Below are 20,880 nucleotides of genomic sequence, written 5' to 3' on the forward strand. Positions count from 1 at the left end.
AGGACTAAACACTGCTGTATTGTTTGAATTTTGAATTTTTTTTTTTTTTTGAGATGGAGTTTCTCTCATTGCCCACGCTAGAGTGCAGTAGTGTGATCTCAGCTCACCACAACCTCTGCTTTCCAGGTTCAAGCAGTTCTCCTGCCTCAGCCTCCTGAGTAGCTGGGATTACAGGGGTGTGCCAGCACATCCGACTAATTTTGTATTTTTAGTAGAGACAGGGTTTCTTTTCTTTTTTTTTTTTCTTTTTTTGAGACGGAGTCTCGCTCTGTCACCCAGGCTGGAGTGCAGTGGCGCGATCTCGGCTCACTGCAAGCTCCGCCTCCCAGGTTCACGCCATTCTCCTGCCTCAGCCTCTCTGAGTAGCTGGGACTACAGGCGCCCGCCACCATGCCCGGCTAATTTTTTTTGTATTTTTAGTAGAGATAGGGTTTCACCGTGGTCTCAATCTCCTGACCTCGTGATCCGCCCACCTCGGCCTCCCAAAGTGCTGGGATTACAAGCGTGAGCCACCGTGCCTGGCCTTCCTTTCTTTTCTTTTTTTTTTTGTTGAGACGGAGTCTCACTCTGTTGCCCAGACTGGAGCTCAGTGGCGCAATCTCGGCTCACTGCAAGCTCCGCCTCCCAGGTTCATGCCATTCTCCTGCCTCAGCCTCCCGAGTAGCTGGGACTACAGGTGCCCACCACCACGCCCGGCTAATTTTTTGTATTTTTTTTGGTAGAGACGGGGTTTCACCGTGTTATCCAGGATGATTTCGATCTCCTGACCTCGTGATCTGCCCGCCTTGGCCTCCCAAAAGTGCTGGGATTACAGGCGTGAGCCACCGTGCCCGGCCTTTTTTTTTTGGTTTTTGAGATGGAGTCTCACTCTGTCACCAGGCTGGAGTGCAGTGGCACGATCTCGGTTCACTGCAAGCTCCGCCTCCTGGGTTCACGCCATTCTCCTGCCTCAACCTCCCGAGTAGCTGGGACTACAGACACACGCCACCATGCCCAGCTAATTTTTTGTATTTATTAGTAGAGATGGGATTTCACCATGTTGGCCAGGATGGCCTCGATCTCGACCTCGTGATCCGCCTGCCTCGACCTCCCAAAGTGCTGGGACTACAGGCGTGAGCCACCGCGCCCAGCCGGAGACAGGGTTTCACCATGTTGGTCAGGCTGGTCTCGAACTCCCGACCTCAGGTGATCCACCCGCCTTGGCCTCCCAAAGTGCTGGGATTACAGGTGTGAACCACCGCATCCGGCTCAAATTTTGACTTTTTTTCTTGAGACGGAGTTTCCCTGTTGCCCAGGCTGGAGCACAGTGGCACAATCTCGGCTCACTGCAACCTGTGCCTCCCAGGTTCAAGTGATTCTCATGCCTCAGCCTCCTGAGTAGCTGGGATTACAGGCATGTGCAACTGCGCCTGGCTAATTTTTGTATTTTTAGTAGAGGCGGGGTTTCACCGTGTTGATCAGGCTGCTCTCAAACTTCTGACCTCAGGTGATGCCCACCTTGACCTCCCAAAGTCCTGGGATTACAGGGGTGAGCCACTGTGCCCGGCTGAATTTTGACTTTTGTAATAAATCGCTATAAATTATTTGGCATTAGAACACAAAAGTCACTAAAGAGCCATGTTTTAGGCCAGGCATAGTAGTTCATGCCTGCAATCCCAGCACATTGGGAGGCTGAGGTGTGGAGATCGCTTGAGCCCAGAAGTTTGAGGCCAGCCTGGGCAGCATAGAGAGACCCCGTCTATACAAAAAATAAAAAAAATTAGCCAGGCATGGTGGCACACACTTGTAGTCCCAGCCACTCTGGAGGCTGAGGTGGGAAGATTGCTTGAGCCCCGGACGTTGAGGCTGCAGTGAGCTATGATCGCACCACTGCACTCTACCCTGGTGGGCAACAGAGTGAGACCCTGTCTCACAAAAAAAAAAAAAGAAAAGAAAAGAAAGAAAAAGATTGATTTTCTTTTCCTGAGGTGTTCACAGCAGGTGTTCAACAAAACTTTGTATGATGGCAATATTCAGTATCTCTGCAAGTCAATACAGTAGCCACCAACCACGTAAAGCTATTGAGAACTAATTATAATTCATTGACTTTATTTATTTACTTATTTTTGAGTTGGAGCCTCACTCTGTCGCCCAGGCTGGGGTGCAGTGCTGCAATCTTAGCTCACCGCAACCTCCGTCTTCCAAGTTCAAGTGATTCTCGTGCCTCAACCTCCCCAGTAGCTGGGATTATAGGCATGAACCACCATGCCCAGCTAATTTTTTTTGCATTTTTAGTAGAGATGGGGTTTCACCACGTTGGCCAGGCTGGTCTTGAACATAAATATTCCACCTGCCTCAGCCTCTCAAAGTGTTGGGATTATAGGCGTGAGCCACCGCGCCAGGCATAATTCATTTACTTAATTTTTTTTCTTTTTTAGAAACAAGGTCTCACTGTGTCACCAAGGCTGGAGTGCAGTGGGACAATCATAGCTCACTGCAGCCTCAAACTCCTGGCCTCGAGTGATCCTCCCACCTGCCTCAGCCTCCTGAGTAGCTGGGACTACAGGCACAAGCCACCAAGCCTGCTAATTATAATTCATTCATTCATTTATAGATGGGAGTCTTGCTCTGTTGCCCAGGCTGGAGTGCAGTGGGGCAATCTCAGCTCACTGAAACCCCTGCCTCCTGGGTTCAAGTGATTCTCTGGCCTCAGCCTCCCGACTAGCTGGGACTACAGATGCCCGCTACCATGCCCAGCTAATTTTTTTGTATTTTTAGTAGAGGCAGGGTTTCACCATGTTGCCCAGGCTGGTCTTGAACTCCTGACCTCAGGTGATCCGCCTCCCTCAGCCTCCCAAAGTGCTGGGATTACAGGCATGAGCCACCGCGCCCAGCCTCATTTACCTTTAAATGAAAATAGCCACATGTAGCTAGTGGCTACACTATTGTTGGGTGCTGGTCTAGGACAGAGCATGAAGGTGTTTACTGTGATATTCTTGCAACTCTTCTATAGCTTTGAACACTTTCCAAAATAAGTCCATTTTGAAAAAGAGATTTGCAGCAGCTCATATGTGTAATCCCTGCACTTTGGGAGGCCAAGGTGGGAGAGTGGCTGGAGACTGGAAGTTCGAGACTGGCTTGGGCAACATAGCAAAACCCCATTTCTACAAAAAATTTAAAAATTAGTCGAGGTGTGGTGGCTCACGCCTGTAATCCCAGCACTTTGGGAGGCCAAGGCAGGCGGATCACTTGAGGTCAGGAGATCAAGACTGGCCTGGCCAACATGGTGAAAACCCATCTCTACTAAAAATACAAAAATTAGCTGGGTGTGGTGATGGGTGCCTCTAATCCAAGCTACTCGGGAGGCTGAGGCAGGAGAATTGCTTAAGTCCAGGAGGTGGAGCTTTCAGTGAGCTGAGGTCGCACCATTGCACTCCAGCCTGGGCGACAGAGGGAGACTCCGTCTCAACAACCACAACAAGAAGTCAGGGGTGGTGGTGCAGACTGTGGTCCCAGTTAGTCAGGAGGTTGAGGTGGGAGGATTGCTTGAGCTCTGCAGGTAGAGACTGCAGTGAGCTATGATTTGCACCACTGCACTCCAACCTGGGAGACAGAGTGAGACTGTCTCCAAAAACAACAAAAGGCGGTGGCTCACACCTGTAATCCCAGCACTTTGGGAGGCTGAGGCGGGTGGATCATCTGAGGTCAGGAGTTCGAGACCAGCCTGACCAACTAATGGTGAAACCCCCGTCTCTACCAAAAATACAAAAATTGGCTGAGTATGGTGGCGGGTACCTGTAGTACCAGCTACTTGGGAGAATCGAGGCAGTAGAATTGCTTGAATCCAGGAGGCAGAGGTTGCACTGAGCCAAGATCGCACCACTGCACTCCAACCTAGGTGACAAGAAGCAAAACTCCGTCTCAAAAAGACAGAGAGAAAAAAAGGAAAGATATCTATCTTAAAGCTTAAAAGGGAGCACAGTGAAAAAAGAAAAGACACAGAATCATCAACATTATTGGTAGCTTTATTAAATTTGTTTACCTTCTAAAAAAAGATTACAAAAAAGAATACTTCATTTAAGTGTAATACTGGCTTTATGGACGTACCGTGATCAGAAAGTGAAATTAAAGCTCATGGATATGCGTGAGAAGAGAATGGGCGCAGAGGCACAAGTCCAGTATCCCATGGAGAGAAGGAATGTAGAGAGATGCGTGGACCCATCTCAGGGGTCATGCATTCCTGGGCCAAGGAGTTGCTTCTAAGAGCTTAAAATAAATGCACTGGCTGGCTCCAGGGCTGGACACACAGGCACAGAACTCTTGTACCGCTTCTCAAAGCTGCCCAAATCTGTGGCCTTCCCCCTCAGACACCCATAATTAATTGTTTCCAATCAGCTTTGATTTTGTTTTCTCTGCAATTTACATGCAAACACCATCTATCTATTCATCCATCCATCCATCCATCCATCCATCCATCCATCCTGCTTGTCTCCTTTGACCAGCCAAGCCCTATTTTGTTTCACATACATTCCCTTCACTAAAAAATCAAAGCAAGCCAGTCTACATCAAGCCAAGAAACCTACTTTTCTAAGGAGAGAAACCAGTGCTTTGCCTTGTTTAATGAACCTGCGAGCTCTCAGCGCTTTCTCTTGCTGAAATGTGGCTTTTAAAGCCTTGGAGGTTGAGCTCACTGGTCTCGAAAGGGCAGCGCATGTATTTGGTTTGGAGCGCGCTCCTGATCACAAGGCACATTTTTAGAGGCTTGGAACCCTTCCCTTTCTGTTGCTCACCAAGGAAAAGGCACAAGAAAGAAAATGATGTGGAGATTCTTAGGGGACCAAAACAGGCCACGAAGGAAACTGTGAGTGTCTTTGGCAGGCCCCGTTTCCCGCAGGCTCTGTTCCAGGCAGCTCCGGAAAGTCTCTAGGTTGTTAAAAAGCCCAGCTGGCCCATGTTTGGTTTTCAGCAAAGCCCTGTCTCTTTAAGTTTGCGCCGGGAGGCCTGGGGACGGCCAACTTTTAATCGTGCACACATGGGGTTTTTGGGAGCTGGCCCTGCGTTTTGCCAACAAGCGCATGCCCTGTTTTCTTTCCTTCAAGGAGAGAAATTCTGGAGTACCAGGGAGGAACAGGACGGCCCTGTGACTAGTCTGGGGCCTGGCGGGGGGACGCAGAAGCCACTCTGAGAGCCAGATTCTTTTCCTGCGTTTCCAGGTCTGAAGGATTTTCTAGGAAAATTAACATTTGCCAAGGCCTCCATGTGGGGAAGGGAGGGGTTTCTGGGTAATTTGTCTCCTTTTTTTTTTTTCTTGAGACAGGGTCTCGCTGTGTCGCCCAGGCTGAAGTGCAATAGTGTGATCATAGCTCACTGCAGCCTCGACCTCCAGGGCTCAGCCTCCCAAGTAGCTGGGGCTACAGGCGTGCACCACCACACCTGGCTAATTTTTAAATTTCTTGTAGAGCCAGGTCTTGCTGTGTTGCCCAGGCTGGTCTTTAACGTCTAGGCTCAAGCTCAAGCTCTTGCCTTGCCCTCCCAAAGTGCTGGGATTACAGACGTGAGTCACCACGCCTGGCCGGTAATTTCTCATTGTGAATTGATTGGCTCCCTGTTAAGTCACAGAGCCTGTCCTGAGTCCCTTCATTTGAATGAGGGTGAAAAGACTGAGTTTTCTCTCCCGGGTGACAAGGACAGAATCTGTCTTGTGAAACAACCAGAAGAAAATTCCCCTAAGAAAGCCGTCTAGCGGGGCAGTGGACATAACACTATTCTATATTAGACAATTAAGTGAGGGATGAAGGGTGAACCCCAACTGGTGTGTAATAACACTTAGGATTAAAATGAAAATATGCAAGTTCCAGTGACTTTCAAATCTGGCAACGAATCCTAAGATTCCCACCCCCTCCTGCAACAATGATTCAAAAATACAATATTTTTTTCCTCTCCCTCTTCCTCCATCCATAATTACCAGCTGATTGTTCTCAATGTTCTTCATAAAACCCACACCCCAGCATCAGCCCTGGCGCCAATGTATACAAGAATTTTGCTTCGGTCTGCGCTGTGGCCGCTTTGAACTGGGGAGCCAAGAAAACCCGCTTGGAGCTGGAGTCCTGTGGCTGTTGGGGCTCCCCCAGGGAAGCAGAGGGAGAGCTCGCTTGCCTTTGAGCCTTTGGCCTTGGGGAGTGTGAGTGGGGTGGGCCAGGGAGGAATGGGAACAGGGAGGAGACGGGGACAAGGGACAGTTTGCTCCCGGTCTGGCTGGCCCCCGCCTCCCTCACGGCTACTCTTCTGCCGAGGATGATGTAGGGCTCTCGTCATCTGACATCGGGGCAAACTGAAATGAGAAGCAGAATTCTTTTTGTTTGGGATCCTTTCCAATCCCCCGAGGCGCCAAAGTGGTGGCTGGCTTGGTAGATATGATGGGTAAGCAGGAGGGAGGTGTGGCCGCTGGCCCCAAGGAGGTGGCAATCTGGGGGCACCGCCTTGAAGAAGCAAACTCATGACTGTGGTCAAGAATGTTCACTGGGGGTGAGGGATGCAAAGGAATGAGGGTGGACAGTGGCTGGTCAGGGAGGGTGAGGTCTCAGCTGACTGTGAATGGCATCAAGGAGCCAGTGAGCAGGGAAGGGCATTCCAGGTAGCGGAAACAGCATGTGCAAAGGCCCTGGGGTAAGCGCAGAGGGGGTGTGGCAATAAGGCCAGTGTGGCTGGAGGGGGAGAGAAACAGTAGTGGGGAAGGTGAGGGTGTTTGTGCAGGGCCTGCTGGGCTTTGGAGAGGACTTTGGCTTTTTTTTTTCTTTTCCTTTTTTTTTTTTGAGACAGAGTTTCACTCTTGTTGCCTAGGCTGGAGTGCAATGGCATGATCTCAGCTCACTGCAACCTCTGCCTCCTGGGTTCAAGTGATTCTCCTGCCTCAGCCTCCTTAGTAGCTGGGATTACAGGCAGGCGCCACCACGCCCGGCTAATTTTGTATTTTTAGTAGAGATGGGGTTTCTCTATGTTGGTCAGGCTGGTCTCAAACTCCTGACCTCAGGTGATCTGCCCATCTTGGCCTCCCAAAGTGTTGAGATTACGGGCATGAGCCACCGTGCCCAGCCTAGATTTTTTTTTTTTTTTGCTTAAAGACAGGGTTTTGCTCTGTCGTCAGGCTGGAGTATAGTGGTCCAATCATAGCTCACAGCAGCCTTGACCATCTGGGCTCAAGCAATCCTCCTGCCTTAGCCTCCCGAGTAGCTGGGACTATAGGCATGCACCACCATGCCCAGCTAATTTTTTTTTTTTTTTTTTTTTTTTTTTGAGACGGAATCTCACTCTGTCACCCAGGCTGGAGTGCAGTGGCACAATCTCAGCTCCCTGCAACCTCTGCCTCCCAGGTTCAAGCAATTCTCATGCCTCAGCCTCCCGAATAGCTGGGATTACAGGCACCCACCACCACGCCCAGCTAATTTTTGTATTTTTAGTAGAGACAGGGTTTCACCATGTTGGCCAGGCTGGTCTTGAACTCCTGACCTCGGGTGATCTGCCCGCCATGGCATCCCAAAGTGCTGGGATTACAGGCGTGAACCACTGAGTCTGGCCTGAATGCTCCTTAAACACATCAGGCACACCCTGCCTCAGGGCCTTTGCTGCACTGGCTGTTCCTGCTGCCCGGAAGACCACATGATTCACTCCCTAACTTCTCCAGGTGTTGACTCAAATGTCATCTCTTCTCTGAGGGACTCCAATAGCTTCCCCATCACTCGCCATCCCACGTCCCTTGTTTTTTGTTTTTTTTTTTTTGAGACAGAGTTTTGCTCTTGTTGCCCAATGGCATGATTTCTGGCTCACTGCAACCTCCACCTCCCGGGTTCAAGTGATTCTCCCGCCTTAGCCTCCAGAATAGCTGAGATTAAAGGCATGCGCCACCACACCTGGCTAATATTTTGTTTTTTTTAGTACAGATGGAGTTTCACCATGTTGGCCAGGCTGGTCTTGAACCCCTTACCTCAAATCATCTACCCACCTTGGCCTCCCAAAGTGCTGGGATTACGGGCATGAGCCACCACGCCTGGCCTCTTTTTTTTTTTTTCCAGACAAGGTGGCACTCTGTCACCATGTAGTGATGCAACCACGGCTCACTGCAGCCTCGACTTCCTGGGTTCAGGTGATCCTCCTGCCTCAGCCTCCTGAGTAGCCGGGAGTACAGGCATGCACCAACACGCCTGGTTATTTTTGTATTTTGGGGGGACACAGGATCTCCCTATGTTGCCCAGGCTGGTCTCGAACTCTTGGGTTCAAGCAATCCTTCCACCTTAGCCTCCCAAGGTGCTGGGATTACAGACGTGAGCCACTGCGCCCAGCCTGATTGTGTCTCTTACCAGAATGCCCACTCCATAAGGGTGGATACTGTTTTCTGTTTTGATTAGTGCTGTGACCACTGGGGACTACCTAGAACTGGGCCTAACATGCAGCAGGCGTTCAATAAATATTTTTCAAATGAGTGAATGGTGACTAAGACACGCATTTGGAACCAGACAGACTCATGCGCGAATACTGTTATGCCAACCATGACCATGCAGCCTCTCTGTGACTAATTTCCTCATTGGGGCACTATGAAGGTTCAGCAAGCAGCTGACCATATTCTGACTTTATCCTTAGCATGAACCCCATGCACAATCAGCTCTTCATAAACATCCGTCTCCTCTGGCCAGGCACAGTGGCTGACCCCTGTAATCCCAGCGCTTTCAGAGGCCGAGTTGGAAGCATGGCTTAAGCTCAGGTATTCAAGACCAGCCTGGGCAACATAGTGAGACCTAGTCTCTAAAAAAAATATAAAAAAATGCCCGGGTGCGGTGGCTCACGCCTGTAATCCCAGCACTTTGGGAGGCAGAGGCGGGCAGATCACTTGAGCTCAGGAGTTCAAGACCAGCCTGGCAGGCAGGACACAGTGGCTCAAGCCTGTAATCCTAGCACTTTGGGAGGCCGAGGCGGGTGGATCACGAGGTCAGGAGATCGAGACCATCCTGGCTAACACGGTGAAACCCCGTCTCTACTAAATATACAAAAAATTAGCAGGGCGTTGTGGCGGGCGCCTGTAGTCCCAGCTACTTGGGAGGCTGAGGCAGGAGAATGGCGTGAACCCAGGGGGCGGAGCTTGCAGTGAGTGGAGATCCCGCCATTGCACTCCAGCCTGGGGGACAGAGCGAGACTCCGTCTCAAAAAAAAAAAAAAAAAGACCAGCCTGGCTAACACAGTGAAATCCCATCTCTAACTAAAAATACAAAAATTAGCCAGGCATGGTGGTGTGTACCTGTAATCCCAGCTACTCTGGAGACTGAGGCAGGAGAATTGCTCGAACCTGGGAGATACAGGTTACAGTGAGCCATGATTGCGCCACTGTACTCCAGCCTGGGTGACAGAGCAAGACTTTGTCTCAAAAAACAAAACAAAAAAAACTCAGCCAGGTGTGGTGGCGTGCGCCTGTAGTCCCAGCTACTCTGGAGGCTGAGGTGAAAGGATCACTTGAGCCCCGGAATGGAGTCTGTAGTAAGCTTTAATTGTGCCACTGCACTCCAGCCTTGGTGACAGAGTAAGACCCAGTCTCAAAACAAAAACAAGAACGGGCATGGTGGCTCATACCTGTAATCCCAGCACTTTGGGAGGCTGAGGCAGGTGGATCACAAGGTCAGGAGTTTGAGACCAGTCTGACCAACATGGTGAAACCCCATCTCTACTAAAAATACAAAAATTAGCCAGGCGTGGTGGTGGACACCTGTAATCCCAGCTACTCAGGAGGCTTAGGCAGCAGAATTGCTTGAAGACGGGAGGCAGAGGTTGCAATGAGCCCAGATCGTGCCACTGCACTCCAGCCTGGGTGACAGAGTGAGACTGCCTCAAAAACAAAAACAACAAATCTCTCTCCTTTCAGAGACCCACCCATCCCGTGCCTACCCGGCCGGATTGAGACTCACCGAGCACTTGATGTTCATGCGGGAATACAGCATGGACGCAATCTCACTCTGCCCTGCGTCCAAGGCCACCATCAGAGCTGTGCTCCCATCCTGCAAAGTTTCCAGTGCTATGAATGACGTCCCCATGAAGTGCTCCCGCCCTCCCTGGGGTGCACCTGGTTGGAGACTCACGCGATCTGTGAGTGAGATGTCACAGCTGGGCACGGCCAGCAGCAGCCCCGCGATCTCCTTGTGGCCGTGCTCACAGGCGCACATGAGGGCCGTGGAGCCGTCATCATCTTGCACGTTGACGTCGGCCTCACAGGCCAGCAGGGCTTTGACAACGTCCACCCGCCCGTGGCTGACTGCCAGCATCAGGGCCGTCTGTCCTGCCTGGTGTGGGCAAGGAACAGGATTATGGCTCATTCAGGCCCCAGGGCAGGACACCCCCTGGTCTAGAACCTGCTGTAGCTCCCACATACTCTGATGGTGAAATATACCCTCAACTTGCTGATCTCCTGAATCTCAAACAACCCTCCTGCCACCAGGGGAGTAATAAATCCACAGAGACAGAAAGCAGATGAGAGGTTGCCAGAGGCTGGGAGAAGCGGGGGCAGAGGAAATGAGGATGGATACAGGTTTCCTTTGGGGGTGAAGAGAACGTTCTGGAACTAGATGGGGGTGTTGGTTGCACAACAGGGTGAATGTATTTCATGCCAGTAGTGCTTTTGGTTTTGTTTTGCTTTATTTTAGAGACAAGGTCTTGCTCTGTTGCCCAGGTTGGCGTGCAGTGGCACGATTGCAGCTCACTGCAGCCTCAACCTCCCCAGGCTCAGGTGATCTCCCACCTCAGCCTCCCAAGTAGCTGAGACTACAGGCATGCGCCACAATGCCTGGCTAATTTTTGTATTTTTTGTATAGATAGGGTTTTGCCATGTTGCCCAGACTAATTGTTCACTTTAAAAGGGTTAATCATTTTTTTTTTTTGGAGATGGCGTCTCGCTCTGTCGCCAGGCTGGAGTGCAGTGGCGATCTCGGCTCACTGCAGCCTCCACCTCCTGGGTTCAAGCAACTCTTCTGACTCAGCCTCCTGAGTAGCTGAGATTATAGGTGTGTGCCACTATGCCCAGCTAATTTTTGTATTTTTAGTAGAGATGGAGTTTCACCATGTTGGCCAGGATGGTCTCGATCTCTTCACCTTGTGATCCGTCCGCCTAGGATTACAGGCGTGAGCCACCGTACCCAGCCTAAAAGGGTTAATTCTGGGCACTGTGGCTTACGCCTGTAATCCTGGCACTTTGGGAGGCCGAGGTGGAAGGATTGCTTGACGCCAGGAGTTAGAGATCAGCCTGGGCAACACAGCGAGACTATGTCTCTAGTAAAAAATAAAATAAATAAACTACAGCCTGGACAACTTGGCAAAACCCCGACTCTAAAAAAAAAAAAAATTAGCTGGGCATGGTGCCGCACGCTTGCAGTCCCAGCTACTTGGTGGCCTGAGGTGGGAGGACTGTTTGAGCATGGGAGGTCAAGGCTGCAGTGAGCTGTGATTGCACCACTGCACTCCAGCCTGGGTGACAAAGTGAGACCTTGTCTCAAAAAATAAAAAATAGAAATAAAATAAAATTAAAAGTTAGAAATAAAGGAGTTAATCTTAATCTTATGTTTTGTGAATTTCACCTTCTTTTTTAATAGGAGGTGGGGGTGGGGGGGGGTGTCTCTAGGTTCCCCAGGCTGGTCTCGAACTCCTGACCTCAAGCAATTTATCCCACTTTGTTCTCCCAAAGTGCTGGGGTTACAGGCATGAGCCACCTTGGTGAGCCTCACCTTAATTTTTTTTTTTTTTTTTTTGAGACGGAGTCTCGCTCTGTAGCCCAGGCTGGAATACAGTGGTGCGATCTCAGCTCACTGCAACTTCCACCTCCCAGGTTCAAGCGATTCTCCTGCCTCAGCCTCCCGAGTGGCTGGGATTACAGGCACGTGCCACCACGCCCAGCTAAGTTTTTAATTTCATAGTAAAGACAGGGTTTCACCATGTTGGTCAGGCTGGTCTTGAACTCCTGACCTCAGGTGAACCGCCCACCTCAGCCTCCCACAGTGCTGGGATTATAGGCATGAGCCATGGCGCCCGGCCTTAATTTTTTGAAAATGAAGCCACTAAAAAAATTTCTTGGAAATTAAAACAAAATTAAATCAATAAAGATAAAGCGGGGTCATGCCTGTTATGGCCCGTCACAGCTCCGTTTTGTTCCTTTGCTATCTTCAGACTGTTGGCGATCCCTCTCCTCCTCACTGTCCTCAGTGGGTCCTTGCTTCCCTGCTCTTTTGCCCAGACACCTGTTCATAAGCCCCAGTCACCTCCACAGTACCTGTTTCTGCTTCCCAACACACAGCCAAAGGGAGCGCTCAAACCAGGAATCAGGCCACGCCACTTCCCTGCCTAAACTCCCCTGGTGGTTTCCTGCAGCCCTGAGTCCAAACTGGCTCGAGTCCCGGTGCTCCCTGAAATGCTTATGGCTCGAAGCACGGGCTAGTGAGCTTCAGGAGACCATGCCTGCTTGTTCGCCATTTGAGTCCCCCAGTTTTCAGCCCAGGGAACCCAGCTGCTGCTCAATGAACTGTCCAGCAGGATGTGGGATGGGGTCATATTAAGAAAGGTAAGGACCCCCATATCCTCCACTCCTTCCAGTTTCCACAAGAAGGTCCTGTGTCAGAGACAGCCTGGCCATGAAGAGCAGGGCTCTGGAGCTAGACCACCTGGGCTTGGGCCTGTCACTCAGCTGGGATGTCATAAAGTAGGAAGAGCCACCTGGGTCTGCAGCAGCCGGGGTCCCCATACCTGGCTGGCTTTGGCATTGACGTCGCCGAGCCGGAAGAGCTGAAGGACAGTCTCGATGTCATCCTGGGTCTTCAGGGTGGCCAGGGCGGTGAGCATAATAGGGCTGTAGCCAGCACGGTTCTGTTTGTCCACCTTGCAGACACCTAAGAGAGGTGGTGTGAACCCTCAGACCAGGGATCTCTGCTAGTGGACTGCCCCAACGAACGTGGATATCACATCTCCTCCATCGGTCTAGGCATGCCCTAATCCGTCCCTTTTCTCAGAGGACCCCACTCTGCCCCAGAGATCTCCATCTCCATTAGACCAGGGGCTCCTAAAGTTGGAGACAGTCCCTCCTCCATCAGATTTGGGGCCCCTGATGCTGGCATATTTAGGGCTGAGAATAGAAACTGGGTCTCCCCTGTTAATTTTGGAACAGCCATTTACCCTCAGACTGGCCCATGTCTCCCACATCAGATTGTGGGCCCTGAGTCCTTCATCAGCCCAGGGGGCTGTCTCCCCCAATAGAAGAGGGAAGGGCAAGTTTCTTACTAGCTGAGGACATCTTCTTTACAAGCCCCAGACTTGAGGACGCATCCTTCTCTTAGACCAGGGCTCCAGAGATGTCACCTCCATCATGCAGGCGTGTTAGAGCCACGTTTCCCTAACATCACTTCTGCCTTTTCCATTACGCTGGCTAAAGGTAGGGCCCGTGCCTCCCCCACCAGACTGGGAAGGCAGTGTCTCCTCCATCAGACTGGGAGGACAGCATCTGCCCCATAAGACCAGGAGGGTGGAGTCTCTGCTATCAGACTAGGCGAGTCATGTCTCCCTCGTTAGACTGGGAAGGTGGTGTCTCACTCATTAGACTAGGAGGGTGTCTCCACCATCAGACTGGGAAGGCGGCATCTCCTCTATCAGACTGGGAGGGCCACATTCCCCCTACAATGAACTGGGAAGGTGATTTCTCCTCCACTAAACTAGGCAGGTGGTGTCTCCTCCATCAGCCTGGGAGGGTGGTGTCCCCCCCATCAGACTGGAAGGGTGGCATCTCCCACATCAAACTGGGAAGGTCACATTTCCCCCATCAGACTGGGAAGGCAGCATCTCCTCTATCAGACTGGCAGGGCAACATCCCCGCCACAATGAACTGGGAAGGTATCTCCTTCGTTAGACTAGGCAGGTGGTGTCTCCTCCATCAGCCTGGGAGGGTGGCATCTCCTCCATCAGACTGGGAAGGCAGCATCTCCTCCATCAGACCGGGAGGGCCATATACCCCCTGCATTGAATTGGGAAGGTGCTGTCTCCTCTATCAAACTGGAAGGCTGGTGTCCCTCCACATCCGATTGGAAGGTGGCATCTGCCACATCAGACTGGGAGAGAGGTGTTCCTTCTATTATACTGAGAAGGCCGCGTCTCCTCCATCATCTTCCCCATCAGATGGGGAAGGCAGTGTCTTCCCTATCAGATTGGGCATGGCGGACAGCTGGCTGGTTTAGAGCTGCCTTATCCTCCCCACTGAGCTCACCGCTGTGGAGCAGCTGCTGCACCACGGGGAAGTTGGCATGAGACACGGAGTAGTGCAGGGCCGTGTTGCCGTTGCTGTCGGCGATGTTGACCACGTAGTCTAGCAGCCGCACAGACATGGCCCGGAACGTGACCAGGTGCCGCCGCACCAGCTCAGGGTGTGCGTCGCTGCGGCAGGCCAGGCGCAGCCACTCCTGCAGCACTGTGGTGTAGGCCACTTTCTGCATGCGAGTCAGGTGGGAGAGGATGTGAGGGCGGGGGAGGCCCACTGGGACACCCCCCACCCCAGATGGGCCCCCTGGAGCAAAGTGTGGTGCCCTTGTCCTGGAAAAGGATCTCAAGGGAAGTGCAGATGCTCCCAGAGGGAAGTGTAGACATCTCTGTCCCAATAAGACCCTTGGAGTGGGGTGTGGACTTTGCAATCCCCAACACATTCCCCGAGGAAGGTGTGAGCACCTCCACCCTGGATATAATTTCTCTGTCTCTCTTTTTTTTTTTTTTTTTGTGAGACAGAGTCTCGCTCTGTTGCCTAGGCTGGAGTGCAGTTACATGATCAGGACTCACTGCAGCCTCAACCTCCTAGGCTCAAGCTATCCTCCCGCCTCTGTCTCCCAAGTAGCTGGGACCACAGGCGTGCACCACTATGCCCAGCTAATTTTTAAAACAATTTGTAGAGGCTGAGTGCAGTGGTTCACACCTGTAATCCCAGCACTTTGGGAGGCCAGGGTGGGTGGATCACTTGAGGTCACGAGTTCGAGACCATCCTGCCCAACATGGTGAAACCCCGTTTCTACTCAAAATACAAAAAATTAGCCAGACGTGGTGGCACACGCCTGTAGTCCCAGCTACTTGGGAGGCTGAGGCAGAAGAATTGCTTGAACCTGGGAGGCAGAGGTCACAGTGAGCCGAGATCGCGCCACTGCACTCCAGCCTGGGTAACAGAGCAAGACTCCATCTCAAAAAAAAAAAAAAAAAAACGAAAAACAAAAACAAAAACAAAAAAAAAATTTTTTTGTAGAAATGGGGTCTCACTATGTTGCCTCGGCCGGTCTTGAACTCCTAGCCTCAAGCGATCCTCCTGCCTTGGCCTCCCAAAGCACCGGGATGACAGGCATGAGCCACCATGCCCAGCCCTGGTTATAATCTCCAAAGTCAAGTGTAGATGCCCAAAAAGGGAAATCTGGATGCCCTGCCCCTGAAGCCCCTAGGAAGAACAGGAACCCAAGGCCAGGCTCGGCCAGTGAGTGTTTGTCCTCCAGCCTCTCCCCATCTCCCTGGCCTCTCTCTGAGGCCCATGACTTGAGCACCACCACCCCCATGCTCTGGGCTTGGGTGTCAGGGTCCCCACTAGGCAGGAGCAGGAAGTCACTGAGGATGAGGAGAGGCCACGGGTGGGGTGGAGGTAGGAGTCCAGGGGGGGCCAACCTAGGCCCAGGGCCAGATCATACCAGCTCCCGCTCCGTGAGGGCGTTGGGATTGTCCAGGTACTTTTCCAGGGCCAAGCAGGCTGAGATGAGGTCAGGGCTTAGCTCCATCCTGCCAGGAACAGACAAAGCGGGGGACTAAGTTAAGCCCCACTGTGATGCCTGGGAAGGGACTTGACATTCTGCACCACGTCACTCACACTAGGGTCACCTGAATGGTAGCATCTCAGACCCTCCTTCACCCGGGACACACATTTACATTGCACCCCAAGGGGCAGATGTGGGGAACATGCAGACCCCCAAGGGAGAGTAGACAAACAAGCCAAAGTTTATTCCAAATGCCCATTGGCAGATGGAAAATATTTCCCAAGGGCAAATTTTTTCACCAGGGGAATAAAAAAGAGACATAAATAGAACAGGCAGGTAGAGGAAACGTCCCAAAGTAGGTGGGTGATTTCAGGATAAACTTTGGCTGGTCCCCCAAATCCGAACCCCAGCAGCCCAAAATACTTCCACCAGGCCCTTTTGCAAAGCCTCCAGAACTTCAGATGCCCAGAAGGAGCAAGTGCTCGTTCGCTAATTCAGACTAAAGTGTGCAATGACTGATAGGAGGGTCCTTCAAAGGGCTTGAATGGTGGGGGTTTGAGGCAGAGGTCATCCACCCCCGGCCCTGCCTGAATCCCTCCCACCCAGAAAACTGACTTGATCTCCTCCTCCGTGTTTGATCCTGATGCCCCCTCAGCGGTGGGTATGTGCTGAGATTCTCGAGACAGCTGGCACTCCTGCCGGCTAGTCTTGGCCACTGCCGTCCCTGCAGGCCTGAGCTGGGGGACTTCGGCCACACTCGGAACCCTCTCCCTTGGCTCTGGGGCCTCGTTCTCTGTGCTGTCATTGTCTGAGATGTTCTCTGCTGTGCTGGAGTCCTCGGATGACGACTCATACCTGGGGAGCAATGAGCGGGGCGGGGAGACGCTGCAGAGGGAATGAGAAATGGAGGGAAAGGAAGGCAGGGATCTGGCGACCTGATCTCTGTGGGCCTCAGCTTCCCCATCTGTTCAACGACAGTATTGACATTCCAGGGCTGTGGGATGTGGTTTACAGCAACTGGCACACAGTAAGCGCTCAATAAACACTAGCAGTGATTATGATCATGCCTGGGGGGAGGGGCGCTGCTTTTCACCTGCTGCCCTTTGACACTTCTAGCATACCCACCACTCTTTTCTTTTCTTTTCTTTTTTTTTTTTTTTTGAGATGGAGTCTTGCTCTGTTGCCCAGGCTGGAGTGCAGTGGCACTCACTGCAACCTCTGCCTCCTGGGTTCAAGCAATTCTCCTGCCTCAGCCTCCTGGGTAGCTGGGATTACAGGAGCCCGCCACCACGCATGGCTAATTTTTGTATTTTTAGTAGAGACAGGGTTTCGCTATTCGGCCAGGCTGGTCTTGAACTCCTGACCGCAATTGATCTGCCCACCTCGGCCTCCCAAAGTGTTGGGATTACAGGTGTGAGCCACTGCGCTCAGCCATATCACCAGCCTTTTTAAGATAGGGTCTGACTCTTGCCCAGGCTGGAGTGCAGTGGTGCGATCTCGGCTCACTGCAATCTTTGCCTCCTGGGTTCAAGCAATTCTTCTGCCCGAGCCTTCCAAATAGCTGGGACTACAGGTTTGTACCACTGTGCTCGGCTAATTTTTGTATTTTTTAGTAGAGTCAGGGTTTCACCATGTTGCCATATTGGCCAGGCTGATCTCGAACTGGGTTTACAGATGTGAGCCACTGCGCACAGCCACCTCTAGCCTTTTTTTTTTTTTTTTGAGACAGAGTCTCGCTCTGTCGCCCAGGCTAGAGTGCAATGGTGTAATCTCAGTTCACTGCAACCTCTGTCTCCTGGGTTCAAGCGATTCTCCTGACTCAGCCTCCCAAGTAGCTGGGACTGCAGGCACCCACCACACCCAGCTATTTTTTGTATTTTTAGTAGAGATGGAGTTTCACCATGTTGGCCAGGCTCGTCTTGAACTCCTGAACTCAAGTGATCCACCCGCCTCAGCCTCCCAAAGTGCTGGGATTACAGATGTGAGGCACCGCGCCCGGCCACTTCTAGCCCTTTTAACACAGGTGATTCAGACTCCTGTTCCACTGCAAATAGGGTTCTCTCGTGTTTCTTGCTGGCTCTGGACAAAACCTAATCAAGCTTCTAGGCTCGGCATTCAAGGCCCCAAACCAACCATCACTCCCTGCACCTCCCAGTTCTCGTGTCGCTCTGCTTTCCCGCCTCTGAGCCTTTACCCACACTGTGCCGCTGCCGGGAGAGCCCTCCCCACACCCTCTCTTCACCTTGCTAGCTCCTACTTCTCCCATACCACCTGTGTCTCCTCCTTCTGGGACTCCCCTAGGGCCTGTGTTTTTCTTGAGGCCCTGCACCACCTGAGTGTTCCCCATCATGGCTCCAACCACCCATCAGCGCCCAGCTCCCCACTGGACCAGGAGCTCTATCAGGGGAGGAAGCGGAGTCCGGCACCTTCTGTGGGGTAGAGCTGTGCAGTGGTTACACCTTGAGCTCTTGAGCCAGGGCACCCGGGGCTGACTCCTGGGTCACTGAGTGAGCTCCAGCAACGCGCTTAGCCTTCTCATGCCTCAGTTTCCTCATCTCTGTGTTATGGTTTGATTAAACGAATTAACCAAAGCAAGGAGCTCGGAATGAGGTAATTAGGAGGCTCTCGTGCGTGGATGGAGGAGGGGGCGGGAAGTATGGGGGGGGGGTGGGGCCTTCTCCTCTCACCCGCCATTGACCCCCACGAACTGGAGGCTCCTCCGGTGGGCCGTGGGGTCTGCAATCTCCTCTTTCCGTTTCATGATAGATCGCACGCCTGCTGGGGGCCCACCTGGAGGGGAGGACAGAGGAGGTGTTGTGAGAATCCTTCAGGGCCAGACTCCAAACTGGCGCCATCCCGGTGCCCTGTCCCTCTTGGCAGCCACCCACCACTTACCGGCGCCCCCGGCCTCCTCGGACTCTTGGGAGGCTGCTTGCCTGGTGGACTCCCTGTGGTTGGTGTCCTGGGTGGGCACTCGGCCTGTGCTCTTCTCAGGCTGTGTAAGGGAGGCTACCTCTGACCCCGGCGGTGACGAGGATGATTCGGCAGGAACTTCTGGGAGGCCTGGAGGGACAGGAAATGAGGTGTCTGCTCTCGGTCATAAAAGCCAAACCACCACAGCCCTGCGGGTCATACACCCTGGGCCAGGAGCTTTAACAGGGCTGATTTTTGTGTTACCACATCCAGTCTTCCTGTCCCTTGGAGGGAAGTCGGATTATTACAGATGAGGAAACTGAGGCACAGAGCTGCCAAGGTAACCCCTTGAGCAGGTGGCAGAATCCAGTTCCAACCACAGTTTAGTGCCTGCCCAGCAGCTAGTCAGGGACAGGGACAACCCTGTGGCCCCATATTCCTGGCTTGAGCCTGAGTGATCACTAAAAATAAGGTTTGGCCAGGCACGGTGGCTCATGCCTGTAATCCCAGTACTTTGGGAGGCTGAGGCGGGCAGATCACGAGGTCAGGAGTTCAAGACCAGCCTGGTCAACATGGTGAAACCCCATCTCTACTAAAAATATAAAAATTAGCTGGGCATGGTGGGGGGATGCCTGTAATCCCAGCTACTTGGGAGGCTGAGACAGGAGAATTGCTTGAACCTGGGAGGCAGAGGTTGCAGTGAGCTGAGATCACACCACTGCACGCCAGCCTGGGTAATAGAGCGAGACTCTGTCTTGAAAATAAAACAAAACAAAAAATAAAAAAACACATCCTGACAAAAAAAACCAAACAAAACAAAAGACAGCAAAACAAAACACCCACCCAGGTTGGTCTGAGGACAAAGGTGACTTCCTGGACGCTGAGGTCCTGGACTGCCAGCCAACAGCGTGGAATGGAAGTCGTTTCCTTTTCGCGTAGCCATCAATGTCTTGGAATCCACTCAGGTCCCCCCGGGCCACATATGGCTGCTTTTTAAGACAGGGTTTCACTCCTTTCACCCAAGCTTGAGTGCAGAGATGTGATCTCGGCTCACTGTAACCTGTGCCTCCTGGATTCAAGTGATTCTCCTGCCTTAGCCCCCTGAGCAGCAGTCAGTAAAGGTGCATGCCACTGTGCCCGGCTAATTTTCTGTAATGTTTGTAGAGATGGGGTTTCACTATATTGCCCAGGCTGGTCTTGAACTCCTGAGCTCAAGTGATCCGCCTTCCAAAGTGCTGGGATTACCGCCTGAGCAGCACCGCCCAGCCCATGCATGGTTTCTGTGTCAGCATTTCCTCGGGGGTTCCCCTTCCTGTCTGCCTGGGCGCCAACTCTGAAGACCAATTAATTTGAATTCCCTTTAATGGTTAAAAAGGTTGTTGGGGTTTTTTCTTTGTGACAGGGTCTTGTTATATTGTCCAGGCTGCTCTGGAACTCCAGAGCACAAGGGATCCTCCCACCTCAGCCTCTCACATAGCTGGGATTATAGGCATGAGCCACTATGCCCAGCCTTAAATTTTTTTTGCCATATACAGTGACTTCCTGAGGCCCACAGGCAATATTCAACTTTAGTATAGAACGGTGACCAAATGCTGGACACAGACAAAGAGTAACATAGACAGGGCCGGCTGCATGAGACACTCGGTCATCAGCATGGCCAACAGCATCCCCAGACCAGGGTGTGGCCAGCTCACACCACAGAAAACATAAAAACCATGCCAGAGCCAGGGTTTGAACTCATGAGTGGGGAACCGAGCAAGAGCAAACGCTAGTTGCTACGTCAGTCTCTTGATTTTTCTTTTTAAACTTGGTAATAAATTCACATGAAACAAACAAACATACTGCATGGCCAGGAGACGGATTCACTATCTCAATCTCTGCCCAAAATGCAGGGTGCCTAACTTGAAATCCTGGGAGAGGTTGGGCGCAGTAGATCACGCTTGTAATCCCAGCACCTTGGGAGGCTGAGGTGGGTGGGTCACTTGAAGTCAGGAATTAAGAGACCAGCCTGGCCAACATGGCAAAACCTGTCTCTACTAAAAATATAAAAATTAGCCAGGCATGGTGGTAGACATTAGTAATCCGATCTACTTGGGAGGCTGAGGCAGGAGAATTGCCTGAACCCGGAAGGCGGAGGTTGCAGTGAGCCGAGATCGCGCCATTGCACTCCAGCCTGGGGGATAGAGCGAGACTCTGTCTCCCAAAA

General features: G+C 51.9%; 1 protein-coding gene across 9 annotated transcripts in view; it reads right to left on the reverse strand.

Annotated features, from left to right (window-relative positions):
* Positions 1 to 3,986: 3,986 nt before the first annotated feature.
* Positions 3,987 to 20,880, reverse strand: part of KANK2 (KN motif and ankyrin repeat domains 2) — a 32,823-nt gene continuing 15,929 nt past the window's right edge. For 5 of the 9 annotated variants that reach the window (XM_055236637.1, XM_055236639.2, XM_063616006.1 and 2 more), the window contains 9 exons: positions 18,657 to 18,824; positions 18,449 to 18,551; positions 16,377 to 16,616; positions 15,699 to 15,786; positions 14,252 to 14,471; positions 12,745 to 12,887; positions 10,098 to 10,298; positions 9,927 to 10,016; positions 3,987 to 6,310 (listed from right to left, as the gene is read on the reverse strand). In XM_055236637.1, coding sequence (XP_055092612.1) covers positions 6,257 to 6,310; positions 9,927 to 10,016; positions 10,098 to 10,298; positions 12,745 to 12,887; positions 14,252 to 14,471; positions 15,699 to 15,786; positions 16,377 to 16,616; positions 18,449 to 18,551; positions 18,657 to 18,824 — 1,307 coding nt within the window. In that variant the 3' untranslated portion in view covers positions 3,987 to 6,256. Of the gene's footprint in view, positions 6,311 to 9,926; positions 10,017 to 10,097; positions 10,299 to 12,744; positions 12,888 to 14,251; positions 14,472 to 15,698; positions 15,787 to 16,376; positions 16,647 to 18,448; positions 18,552 to 18,656; positions 18,825 to 20,880 lie in introns of all 9 variants that reach the window. The other 4 variants (XM_063616005.1, XM_055236633.1, XM_055236635.2 and 1 more) reach the window with 1 other exon arrangement.

Source organism: Symphalangus syndactylus, chromosome 13 (assembly GCF_028878055.3).
Source record: "Symphalangus syndactylus isolate Jambi chromosome 13, NHGRI_mSymSyn1-v2.1_pri, whole genome shotgun sequence".
Lineage (NCBI taxonomy): Eukaryota > Metazoa > Chordata > Mammalia > Primates > Hylobatidae > Symphalangus > Symphalangus syndactylus.